The sequence below is a fragment of the Anarrhichthys ocellatus genome, unplaced genomic scaffold, assembly GCF_004355925.1.
Source record: "Anarrhichthys ocellatus isolate YVR2014 unplaced genomic scaffold, GSC_Weel_1.0 scaffold2, whole genome shotgun sequence".
NCBI lineage: Eukaryota > Metazoa > Chordata > Actinopteri > Perciformes > Anarhichadidae > Anarrhichthys > Anarrhichthys ocellatus.
In genome coordinates this window covers 18200003-18212326 of record NW_022280032.1, presented here as the reverse complement: position 1 = coordinate 18212326, position 12324 = coordinate 18200003, and the positions used below count along the sequence as shown (strand labels likewise).

At 42.7% G+C, this 12324-nt stretch overlaps 1 protein-coding gene across 1 annotated transcript in view; it reads left to right on the top strand.

Annotated features, from left to right (window-relative positions):
* Window positions 1–12324, top strand: part of cdh13 (cadherin 13, H-cadherin (heart)) — a 290291-nt gene that overhangs the window by 186772 nt on the left and 91195 nt on the right. Inside the window, exon 8 of the mRNA XM_031857204.1 lies at window positions 1103–1281. Coding sequence (XP_031713064.1) covers window positions 1103–1281 — 179 coding nt within the window. The remainder of the gene's footprint in view (window positions 1–1102; window positions 1282–12324) is intronic.

The window sequence follows — 12324 nt, the reverse complement described above, 5'->3', positions numbered from 1 at the left end:
GATACTGTTTTGAAAAAAAAAAGCGTCATTTAAAAAAAAAATTACTTCAAATTTCACACATACACACACACATCAGTTCTACATTTCAGAAGTATCCATCTGTATCGGAAGCACACCGTCTCATCAGAATGCAGTCACGTATCTCTCTGAGAGCGAGTCAAACTTAAAGCCTAAACAAATGGAGGAGGTATTCAGGCGGTGATGTTTTAACCAGAGGTGAGCTGACTGAAAGCGGGTGACAGCAATAACATGAAGCACTGGACGGAGATGCAGTTTATAGACACATCTGCCCGCAATGGAGAAATGGAAAACACCACTCAGAAGTGACACAACCTAAAGTGTGTGTGTGCGGGCGAGGCGCGCGTCCGTGCATTTGCATGTGCACATTTCTGTATGCGTGGATCGAGTGTGTCCCGCTGAATCTGTGTGAGAGTCTCGTCCCTGACAGGAGGGAGAGATTGAGGGTTAAGGGTGTGTCAAGGATTGCCTCCCATTTCAGCTCAGCTGCGGCGGGCGAGATTTCCATTTTTGTTCCCATTACCAAACCAAATGCGCCATGCTGTTCGAGCTGACACCGGGGAGAAAACACATAATTGGGAAAGGCTAACTTTTTAAGCGGCTATCAGTAGTTTGAAATTGCTCTTTTCAAACATCTGCTGCTATGATTGCTCTCATTTTAGATGCATAACATAATACACATTGATAAGAAATATCATGTAGAAAACAAACCTGTCTGTGTTAGCATGAGCATGTGTCTTTGTAGCTTAAAACGTGCATCTATAGTGTAGGAATGTAAAGCTTTGAAATAGAAAATGTCAAAATGTGCACACCTTTAGAAAGAGTCTGATGTCAACCTGTTTCATTTCATTCCAAAACAGTGTTTCGGGGAGCTTTTTTAAATTGTGTTTGGGTAACACAATGAATAACGCTCATCAATCTCCAGAATCCAAAAGCAACTCCTGCTGCATCTTCTAAAAGTGTGTTTTTCAGTCTTCTAAAATGCGATATCCACACCAGCGTTTGGCCCCCTCTCTCACATGTTTCAAATGAAAAGTATGTTTGAGTTCAGACTCAACCCCCCGTCTGTCACTGTCTCCTCCAGGTACCACGGTGATGACGATGACGGCGTTCGACGCAGACGACCCCGCCACCAATAACGCAGCGTTGCGCTACAACATCGTCAGGCAGTTGCCGGACAAGCCGTCCCCGAACATGTTCTACATCGATGCGGAAAGGGGCGACATTGTCACCGTCATCTCCGACAAGTTGCTTGACAGAGAGGTGGGTTGACTTGACAAACGTCAAATGTGTGTGTGTGTGTGTGGGCGCGTTGTGTCACGCTGTGTTCCAAGTGGAGTGTGGCTCTTTGCTGGACAGCTTATTGTCACAAGCCTTACATGTGTCACTGCCATTTTTGTTTTGTGGTACATCTACTCTCTCTCAACATGTCATCAATGCTTGCCAGTGAGTAGAGTGAAGAAAGTGTGTATATACAGTATGTGTGTGTGTGTGTCGTATGCCACCCACATGTGTGTGCCCTTTGTGAGATTAAGCGCAGAAGCCAGATGAGAGTCTCTCCATTTCCCCCGTCTAACCGGAGCGAGACAACGGGATGATTGCTTTTTCAGCAGTGTGACGAATGCCAGAACATCGATTGGGTTCGCTGGTGGAAGAGGAATATTAGCTGTTGTCAGACACTTAGCGCACAGTTTAATTGAGGTGGTACACACTCATCCGCCGGCTCTGGTGGTGTCCAACAAGCCCGGCTGAAAACCTCCCATCCGGAACTGCTGGAACCATGGCGGCTAACCGGTCTGATGAGCCGCTCCCCGAGCTACAGTAAACTGTTTGATAGAGGTGTAATTGATTAAAAGTACGGTGAAATGAGATGTAGTGTAATCAATGCAGCGAGCACTGTTGGTGCTGCTTCTCTGAGCCGATTGAGAGATTGAATGTTTGAAGAGATGTATGCTTGTCTTTCTCATCTTTGATAGTGAGCCTTTTCAAGGATGTTATCGCAAGGATTTTTCAAAAGATCCATGAAAAAGAAAAACAAAACAACAGCAGTACTCCTCCATCCGTCGGCAGCCGAGATTTATTACAACCACTAACAGGCTGGTGTTGGTGTGCAGTTGAATGCCTTCAAAGTAGGCACACGCAGCCAAATTGTCAGCCTGTTTGTGGCCTCAATAAATCTCAGATCACTTTATTTTCCATCGTCGATAAACTCTTGGAGTTATTATTAAGTCCTTCAAAGTCAACAAGACCTGAGACCCAAGTCTGCTGTCTCTGTATGTGGAGCAGATTCACGCTGGAGTCAAGTTTGATTATTTCACTCACACAGCTGATTTGATGAGCACCTTAGGTAGCGGCCACACTGAGTTTGTCCGGACACTTCATTTTCAGTTGATTCTCATTGGGAGCTGTCTGGACAGAGCTGATTGCACACCTGTTCCTGTCAGATTTCCATTTGTTTTGATGCAGAGATATGGAGAGGGTTTTCTGTTAGTACCTGGTTAACCGGTTGGAGCCGGAGTTTGAGTTTCTTGAGATCTACGAAGCCGTTGTACGAAGCCTTTTGTGGCACCAGAGGGGGCTGCGTGAAGTCTGATAACTTGCCTCAAGTGATGTCACTTGCGTCAGCGTGGGTTGGGGCTAAAGACTACAAGTCTGAAAATGAAATATCTGGGGTGTGGAGTTGTGTGGACTTAGTGAAAAACATTGATTTTGACTCTTTTTGTTTTAATAAAACAGTCCATCATGAGTGTTTTAATGTATCTTCCCACACAACAGGATTATAAAAGCTTTAGAAAAAAGAAACGTGACGGCTGAGGATTTTCCAGTTTATCTTCTCTTCATGAAGTATTACCGCTGTGACAAAGACCTCCCTGACATTAGTGTTTTCTCCTTCTTTTTCCTCTGCTGTGCCAGCTCATTTGTGTTCTACAGCAACTCAAAACACACAAAATCTTTCTTTCAAAAGTCCTTTTTGAAGTATGAGTGGTGTCACAATCCATGAAAGATGTGGCCACCTAACAGCTGTATAAGCCCGAAGTGCCATGTTGTCTTTATTTTGTATCTACAAGTATCTATCCCCCCCTCACACCGCCATCATTCATTAGTGTGCTGGATTTTTCGAAAATGTCCTCTGGGATTTAAGCAGTAGTCCAGCCGCAGTGCAGCATCTCTTTTAATAAAATAGAGAGAAAAAGTAATACTTCTTCAGTCAGCAGAGCCAGATGGAGCTGCAGAAGGCATAAGTTCTCAACTGTCGTCTAGGTCTGAAGAGATTTAAGCCCAGCCACTTCAGCACATTCTCATAAATATGGCTCCGGCATGTCACATGTCCCTTCCATCTGTCATGCAGTATATATATATATATATATATATATATATATATATGTATTTTTTTTTTTTGGAGACAGCATGTACAGCATATGTGTGCTGTCTATGTCTGACAGAGAGAGAAAGAGAGAGATTTACACAACAAAACAAAGACGAAGAAAGAAAAAGCGAGAGATGACCAAACTTTGCCCCTCCGTTGTCCAAATTCCACATAATTCAGGTGGAGCTTTGAGTGTGTTTGGATAGATATCTCACCTACTCCGGGGAAGCAGAAAGCACTCTGGAGGAAATTGGAAATTCAATTTTGTCACACGAAAATCAGTTTGATTTCCCCTCTCGTGTTTTCTCTTTGGTGTAAAACCCTGTCTTGATATGTACATTTACTCCATCGCTCTGTGTTTTTCTCCTCACTTCACTTTGGGCACGTCTCCCCTCACTGTCTGATATTATTCTGACACACGACGCTGTTGGATCAATGGTAGGCTGTAATTTCTGACAGCTAGTATTGCAGGGGCGGGGGGGTGAGTCTAAAAAGACGTAAGTTCATATCTTTCACTGAATGCACATAGAAAATATCTCCTAATCATCCGAACGCTGTTAGAAGAAATGAATCTGCTTCACAAAAATGTCCATCTTCACCTGTTCGCGAACATCTGAAAGTGTCTGCCGACGAGCTGAGGCTGTGCAGTGTAGCTGCCACTTGGAAACACATGCCTGTGCTACACTCACTGGAATTAAAAGGTGCCAGATCCCAGATCGAGAGCATGTTGATTGCATCTCAACATGTCAACGCTGTTAACAGCCCTAACAGTGTTTACCTGAGGGGGAACTTGAGGATGGGTGCTACGCTTGTATGAGAGCAATGCGGTGTGGCAATGTGAGCAAACCAGTGGGGCACACCCACAGGCACTAACATGCACTGAAAGCACCTCGACCGGCCCACCTATGTAAACAAAGAAGGAGAAGCTCTGATAACAACACACACAGAGGGAGAGTGACTTTTTGTCAAATGTAGAATTGTATCAGAAAAGTCAATATCCTGATAGACATCTGATTGGTATTGGGGTTGAAATCTCTCACCAACATGCCACCCTCTTTGGCCTGTGTGGAGGCAAGCATAGGGCAGCTTGACAGCGACATTGTGTGAGGTGTTATGTTATCTTTCAGAAAGCTAGAACGGAATTAAGTTTGTCCAAGCTTAAATGAACAAATCTGTGAATTTAAACTTGGACAAATGATGTCTTCAGCCTCATCCATCATAGAGGCATAAATAATAGCCCTGGGGTATTCAATTAAAGTTCAACGAGGTCCAGTTAGAGAGAATGTCCTCATGCAAAGGAACATCACAATAATGTCAAACTGGCGTTATGATTTAGTGCCATATTTATTGAATTAGCCTACAGTTGTATTAACGTCTGTATGTAGTCAACAAGTGACTGTCAAATCAAATAAAGAATGTTCAGTTGACAAAATATCTCAACAATATTTACTATCAGATTTCAAATTGAACTGGATGAATTATAAATAATACAAACTAAATACAAGGGCTGGATTAAAGAATAAATTACAAAACAGAAGGCTTTTGAAAATGTGCATCTTAAAATAAACTACTTAATTTTTAGAAAAATGGAATTTAACTGAATTGTCCTGCAGCTTTAAAGTCACTTAATTCCAGTGTGAAGTGATGTCAATCAAAAAACTCAATATTATATTTTCCTCATCTTCTAATAAGAGAAATGTGTGTGCAGGGACTTTGTCTGTGGTTATTAAAAACCACTTGTTTCAGCTCTGTTCCTCTAGTGAATTAATGTGTTCGGATTCTGATCTATTGGGCTCTTGGGTAGTTTATTATCTGTGACTTCATTTCGGATTTGAGTGGGTAAGTTTGCTAAAAAGAGTTATGCTTTGTCTCGTAGTGGCGCTTCACATTACCGCTTTTATTTATCACCACGGTCTCTGAACATATGAGGCATACTGGTTTTAAACTGTCCGTGTGAAGAATAACCTGAAAGAGTCTGTCCATTCTTGGTTAAAGACTCTGGTCTCTCTGGCCACTTTTCTCCTTTTGGAGAACGTCATGTGAAATAACTTCTCTGACTCACGTAATTCTCCCACTCTTCGTTCTTTTTCCTCATCTCTCCCCCTTTAAATCTCACTCGAGTCGTGAAATTTGTCAGAATACACATTTGACTGGCTGAGCAGCATCACGTGATGTGACTTACTACGCGTGGAATTGGTCGGTGTGTTTCCTGCACCGCTGAACGAGTGCCGTAAAGGCTAGAAAAGCTAAAAGCTGCGCCGCTTAAAATAGAAGCCGGAATTCGGTTTTAAGTCCGGATACAATGCCATCTGGATAGATTAACAAGGGCCATGCCTTTTAGTCATTTTGTTAACAGTGCCTCATCCCCTGTCAAAGCTCCTACTGTGCATGATACAGAAAACTAATCCCAAAAAACTCAGCTGGCTGAATTATCATTCAGACCCTAGTTCTCTGAGCCGACCGTGCTTTCTTGCACCACTTCACACTCACACAGCCCTACTGCAGTACATCCTTTTCAGAGGCTTGTGAACTGGAGGATTGGAGATGTGAATCAGAAAAAGAGAGCTGGGAAGATGGAGGCATGCAGGCAGGGAGCACGGTAAATGTCCCCGTGGTCTGGAAAATAACAAGGCTCCTCTGAATTCGTGACTCATATACAGTAACATGTAATTCATATATTCTGATTTATACTGCACTGATGACATTGCGAATACCAATCTACCAGCACACGGAGACACACGCGCAAATAGATGTGGAAAGCGTGCCTTGACGTCTAGACGGGCATTGATCTGAGAGGTAATAGCACACACTAAATAAGAAAAATCAAAGTGGAGAGCTGAGGTTATTGGCTTGAACTTCATGCAGAATATGCTTAAAGCTACTACAGCGATAGAGTGATCACATGTCCTAGCACAGCCATCTGCCGATGCCACACACACACACACACACACACACACACACACACACTGATCTTTGTGATCTATTTCAGTCTATGGACTGTCTGTGTGCAGGCAGGCTGTAACCAGAGAGGACAGACTGCTAATGGCAGTGTGACTTTCTGACTCTCTAATGCTCTCTGGCCAATCTGGGAGCTGTCACTGCTAAGGATAGCCAATCGATGGAGTCGGCCGACCCCTCCGTCCCCTTCCATGTTCTACAAAGGTGAATTACATGGAGATAAAATGGATGTGTGTGTGTGTGTGTGGTGGAATTGTGATGTTTGTATTCAAGCAGGTAAAAACTGCATGTTTCTTTTCCTGCAAGTTGAGTTATCATTGTATTAACTTCCATCTGTGGAGATTCGTCGTGAGTGCGTGTTAAATCCAATTTGTTTCTTCTGTCAGACAGAAAAGCACATCTTAACAAACAATACAGTACAACATGTTGTTTTCTTTCTACCTGAAGGTGACTTTCAGATTGAATAGCAGTGCTTTAACTATCATTATAGGAAAACCACAAAAGTGCTATTCTGCGCTCTGAGTCAGTTGAATATGTGCAGCCTGTTTTAACTGTATGCATAAACAATAACCAGGATGGGCTGTATTCTTTGCTAAGGCACACACATCGTCTGTCAGCGATATATTAAGGACTTACCTTCCTGTTGCCTGCGGTGTAAATGTGTTTACTTTACAACACCTGCTCTGTTATGCTTAAAAAAATCCAGATTGACAGGTAGATGGATGGATGTACACAATTGTCTCTGATCAGCAGTATACTATGTAATGATGGATGTAAGTAAAGTGACCCGGTGTTTGTTTGGTGCGACCTTGGCAGTGTGCTCCCTGACAGCGTTGGGCTGATAAGAAAGCTTATCCTGTCTAATGGCTTATTTGGCTCCGTGGCCACAGTGGCTACATGCCTGTGCGCTGTGATGAATGACAACTGAAGCTCTGGCAGATTCCCCGCCGTGGAAAACTGCATTCACTTTCTTTGCTTTCGTTGTTGTTATTCTTTCCCCCTTTATTGTGCTTTTTTTTTTTTTTTTTTTTTTACCTCTTGTCGTGCCTGTTCCCTGCATCGTCTTCTCACTGATTTTCATTTAGTTTTATTTGCTCTCTTTGTCTCCCTGTTTCACTGTCTATCGCTTTTTCTTTTGTTTCTGTCAGCCTCGCTTCCCCCTCTCTGTCAACACTTCACTTTGGACATCCAATTACTCGCAGGTCATAGCATAGTGATTCCATTCAGAGCAGCGCCATTCAGCGCGGGCCTCAAGCAGCCATTCAAATTACATCCTCGGCTGCCTTCGGAGTTGCTGCTCTGCAAAATGTTGTTTTGAAACATTTCTGGGGGCACCACCTAATCTGATCCCCCAAACATAATTGAATGTCAGTCGTCACATAAAGATGCATTCCTCTCTTCAATTAGCGTCTCGTTTCCTCGCGTCACAGCAACGAGACAAAGCCGACGGAGAGATATTTACTCCTCCCAGGTAGAGGCCTGAGAGAGGTATTACATTATGTCATTTATATGCAAATCACACAGCACGGGGGGAACACATTGATAAGATTTCATTACAGCAGATCTGATGTGCAGTTCAGTTTATAAACTCCCTTTCATCCCCCTATTATGATCTGTAGATTGGAAAGGTGCGAGTAGATGAGCTGGGTGGTGAGAGATGCAGGCGAGTACGGACAGAGTTAGGAGGTCCAGAAGGCTCAGAGTGGATAAGGGAAAGGAGGCATGGCAAGCCAGTGTGAAGAGGTGCAGCGCAGCCTGTGAGGTGGCCGACAAGAAGGACGAAGGATCAGAGAGAGTGTGAAGTGCCGGTGCGATATCTGCTAAGAGATGCAGCCTCCAGTCGCCAGCTTAATGCAGAAGTGAGACTTGGGTAGCTTCGTGGGCGAAGAGACTGCAGCAGGATGGATAATCATTTTTAGCTACCGCGTAGGTATTTTATTCATAGCAAAGTAGCCGAGGCACTTTGTATTCACTGCCCAGCGAGATGCTTTTTCAACCATATCTGTAGTCACAAGCTTCAGAGTTGTGTGGAAGTCATTATAAGATACAGCAGTGTATATCTGCAAGACCTGAGAGCATCAAGACCGACAGTACATGAATGAACTACGGCCAGTGTGTATAAATGAACTACAACCAGTGTGGACTACGAGTGGTGTGAAATATATTCATAGGTCTTTCTACCCTTCAGAAAAAATCGATACAAACTATTTTTTTCTGTACCCGGTTGCTTCCTGTGTGAAGTGGCTGATGCTGTGAAGTCATATCGTGCTTTAGTTTGGACCTCGTGTGCATGTACTGTGGAGAAGGTGTGTGGGGGGCGTAGCTGGTTGTCACTCCCTAAATTGATAGATTTGCTGATGATTAACACAATGATCTTTTGAGATTGATTTGCGTTTCTGTTTTAATTTGGCTAGTGCACGACGTGTGTGTGTGTGTGTGTGTGTGTGTGTGTGTGTGTGTGTGTGTGTTCGTGTGTTGGTCTCCAGTGCCCTCAATATCGGAAATGTTTCTCAATGGCTGCTATAATGAATTCAGATGAGGTCTATATTAACACATGGAGATCATCTAGACGAGAAGGTTCAGAATAATACATTAGGCAAAGAAACTTTCACAGTACATAACATGTTTACATTTGAGATTGTCTTTTTGTGAAAGGCTTATTAACATATAAGGCATTGCATGTTTAATTTGTTCAGGTTCCCCTCCAGACACCTTTTAAGACATAAAGGTGCTGTAATAATTTGGCTGATAAGGTGTTTACATAAAAAAAGTACAAATACCTCATTGGAAATTCGTAACATTGCATCTTCTCTCTCATAGAAAGATCCAGACTCTATGAATGTGCAAATATGTTTAATTTTCCTTCTCACTTCGTGTCATCTCTCTAAACAGTTTCTGCATTCATATGTAGAATCAGTAGGCAGAGGGACAAGATTTTGGTATCAAAAGCATTCTGGTTTCTGTTTCTTCTCCAAGTAGTATTGTCTAATCCCGTTTGAGCAGGCTTTGGTTGAATGATTTCGCTTTTTATTGTTTTAAAATTAACTTCTCTCAACTCTAAATCCAGTCTCGCAAGTTGCTAATCAGACTGTAAACAATATGCAGCAAAAAGGAAGTCTTGGCCCGGATATCTGCTGGCTATACCAGTACCCCAGAAATATAACCGTTAAAGTCCAGTTATGAACAACAACCTCTCCACTTTCACTCACATTGTGCTGCTCATTTACTGACAGCTAAGTCACATCAAATTTCAGCTGCCACTGGCTGCTGTCGGATGAAATCCCTTATTATAGGCTTGTCTTTTATTGCTGTTCACACACTTGACATTTGCTACAGTAAAACAACAAGTTAAGGTTTTGTCATGGTTAAATAGGAAAGGTACATGCATCCACAGCCAATTAAACCTATTTTTTTTTTTTTGAGTCACTCAAGATTCGTGTGAATTACTTGTAAATGACTTCTTAAATTGACACACAATTGTTTGCGGTGCAGCAAGAAGACAAAACAACCGGATAAAACTCCCTCAAACATACTGTAGTTGATGGCTTTAACACAGAAAAGAAGTCCAGAAAAGAAAGTGAAACACTTGAGTACATTACCAAGAGATCCCATTATAAGGAGTGTTACTGGAGTGCCTCCTTATGTGATGGCCAGTAGCCAGAGTTCTGGCAGCTGTAATCAATACAGTGTAGTTGGTCTGAACCCAACCACCTCACGCTCTCTTGTTCTTCTCTAAAATGAACAAGGTGGACACCGTTCACAGGCATTGATGAAATGCGCTTCCCCTTCCTTTCCTCTTCCATCTGAACCTTCCTCTCCTCCTCCTCCCTTCTCTCCATCCTCCTCCCTTCTCTCCCTCTTCTATCACGCCTCTGTCCAGTTGCATTAGTGAGGAAATGAGATTCCCCTAATTAATTAGATCTCTGAGTGCTAAAGATGAAGATTACATCCCAATGAAGGTTAGAGGTGTCAATCACAGTTTTTTTTTTTTTTAAGCAGCGCATTCCTCAAGACAAATTGAGTCCCCTGCGCATTGTGGGTAAAAGTGTGTGTTGTTAATCTTTCTTTTTTTTTTTTTGTTTTTCCTCTGCTTTAATTGAGTCTCACTGACAGAAGTCAATGAAAGCCTGGGACCAAAGAGAACAACAAGGTAGATCGGTTGGGTCGGACGAGTCAGGTAAAATGGAAATAAGAAGGAGAATGGAGAAAAATGTGATCATTAATAAGACAGTGAGAGGCTGGAACAATGGAGGACAAATTTGATAATAGATTTTAAAATTAAGAGAGATTTTGGAGTCAATCAGAGACACATTATTCCGTGATTACTTGAAGAAAACACAAAAGGATTATGACTTTACAAAATGTCTTGATGTACAATTTAATTGTTGCCAATTTGATAGCCTGTAAGAGAGTAATAGAAAAAAAATAATGCTTGACGGATTTAGTCAATTTATGAGTCAAAATCCCAGATCATTATTTATTCCCTGTCTGTCGTTTAACTCTTTGTTCTAAATTGTTTAGACATTGCAGTAAAGCTGACGCAGTCGTGAATGTTGTTTTTGCGCCCTTTGCTAAGCACAGGCCCCTCTTATGTTCGCACTTGCGATGTATATACCAGCCATGCGACCATAGTTCTGCTCCCATTTCGTCTGTAGAGTTAAGCAGTCACCAGGTGAAGAGGTGAGACGGTGTCCGTTGTTGTTCTGGCTGCCGGATCGGCTACTTCCCCAACATCAGACCTCCACGCCGCAAAGTGCACTGAACCGGCAGAGAACGCAAACTGTGTCCATTGTCAAAGACCCATGAGTGACCTATGTGGGTGTCGGCCTCGCTTTCCCGCCTTTCTATTAAAGAGGACAGAAGCACAGTAGATTTACAGCCATATCTCATTCACTCGTAAAGCCTAAAAAGAACCCTTCTTTTGGTTGAGAATGTATTTTAATGTCATATAAACCCAATATGCTCGCTCACAAAGCTAACAGTGCAAACTACAGCAGTGCGGAGCTAACGGTGTTTACCCGAGGGGAAACCTGAGATGGTAGCTATGCTTTCTCGATGACGCCGTTGGTCGGGTCATCAGCTTTAACCGCCGTGAAGTAGCCAGTGGGGCACGCTCACGTGCACGTACACGCACTAAAAGCACAGGCGGCCGGCCCAGCTATGTCAACAAAGCACGGAGAAACTGGAATTACAACACACACAGAGGGCTTTATTCAGGCTTTATTCCCTCCTCCTCACATTACTCCACTGTACTCTATATTAACTCAGCAAAACATTGTTTGTCTGTTCTATTAATGACTCCCGTATATTGCACATTAAATCTGAATATTTGCTCTGGACATTCACAATTTACCCAAATTGGACAGATTTTTCTTTGGAGAGACATTTTCATCGTTAAAACAAAGGCAAAATAATGTTGTTCATTTGTGAGCAATTAAAATCCCGGCTAAGTCATCTGCCTTGTGGTTTGCCAGAGCTCAGTGAGTTTCTGCTGTGTACATCCAGTAACCTGCTTGGCATCCCAGAGTGCTGTAATGACTTTTCAAGCATCCATTATTTATGTCCATGTGGCACAGGGGTAGAGACACTGCAGCAACACAATCTGTTCAAAGTCTAAAACCTACCAAGCTGGCAGACGATGGAAAAGTTTTGTCTGTCAAGCGAATTGCCTCTCATTAAGCTGTGATTAAAGAATTAGGTCTGAGACGGCGAAATCAAAAGTGTAGGCGCCGTGCTGAAGAATATACATGAGTAATAATCTCCTTAAAGAGACAGTCAACCAATTGTACACATAATGGCACTGTATCCATCACAAATGTCTGGGAACATTTTTGAATAATGTCTTCTGTGACACCGGTGGGAAAATGTAACTGTGGATATCATCAGAGTTATCTTGGGTCAGGCTTGAGGACTTCAGAATTATAACAGAAAGCCTGCATTACAAACTGGTGGGGTGGGGATTAAAGGATGTAGGGTTTACG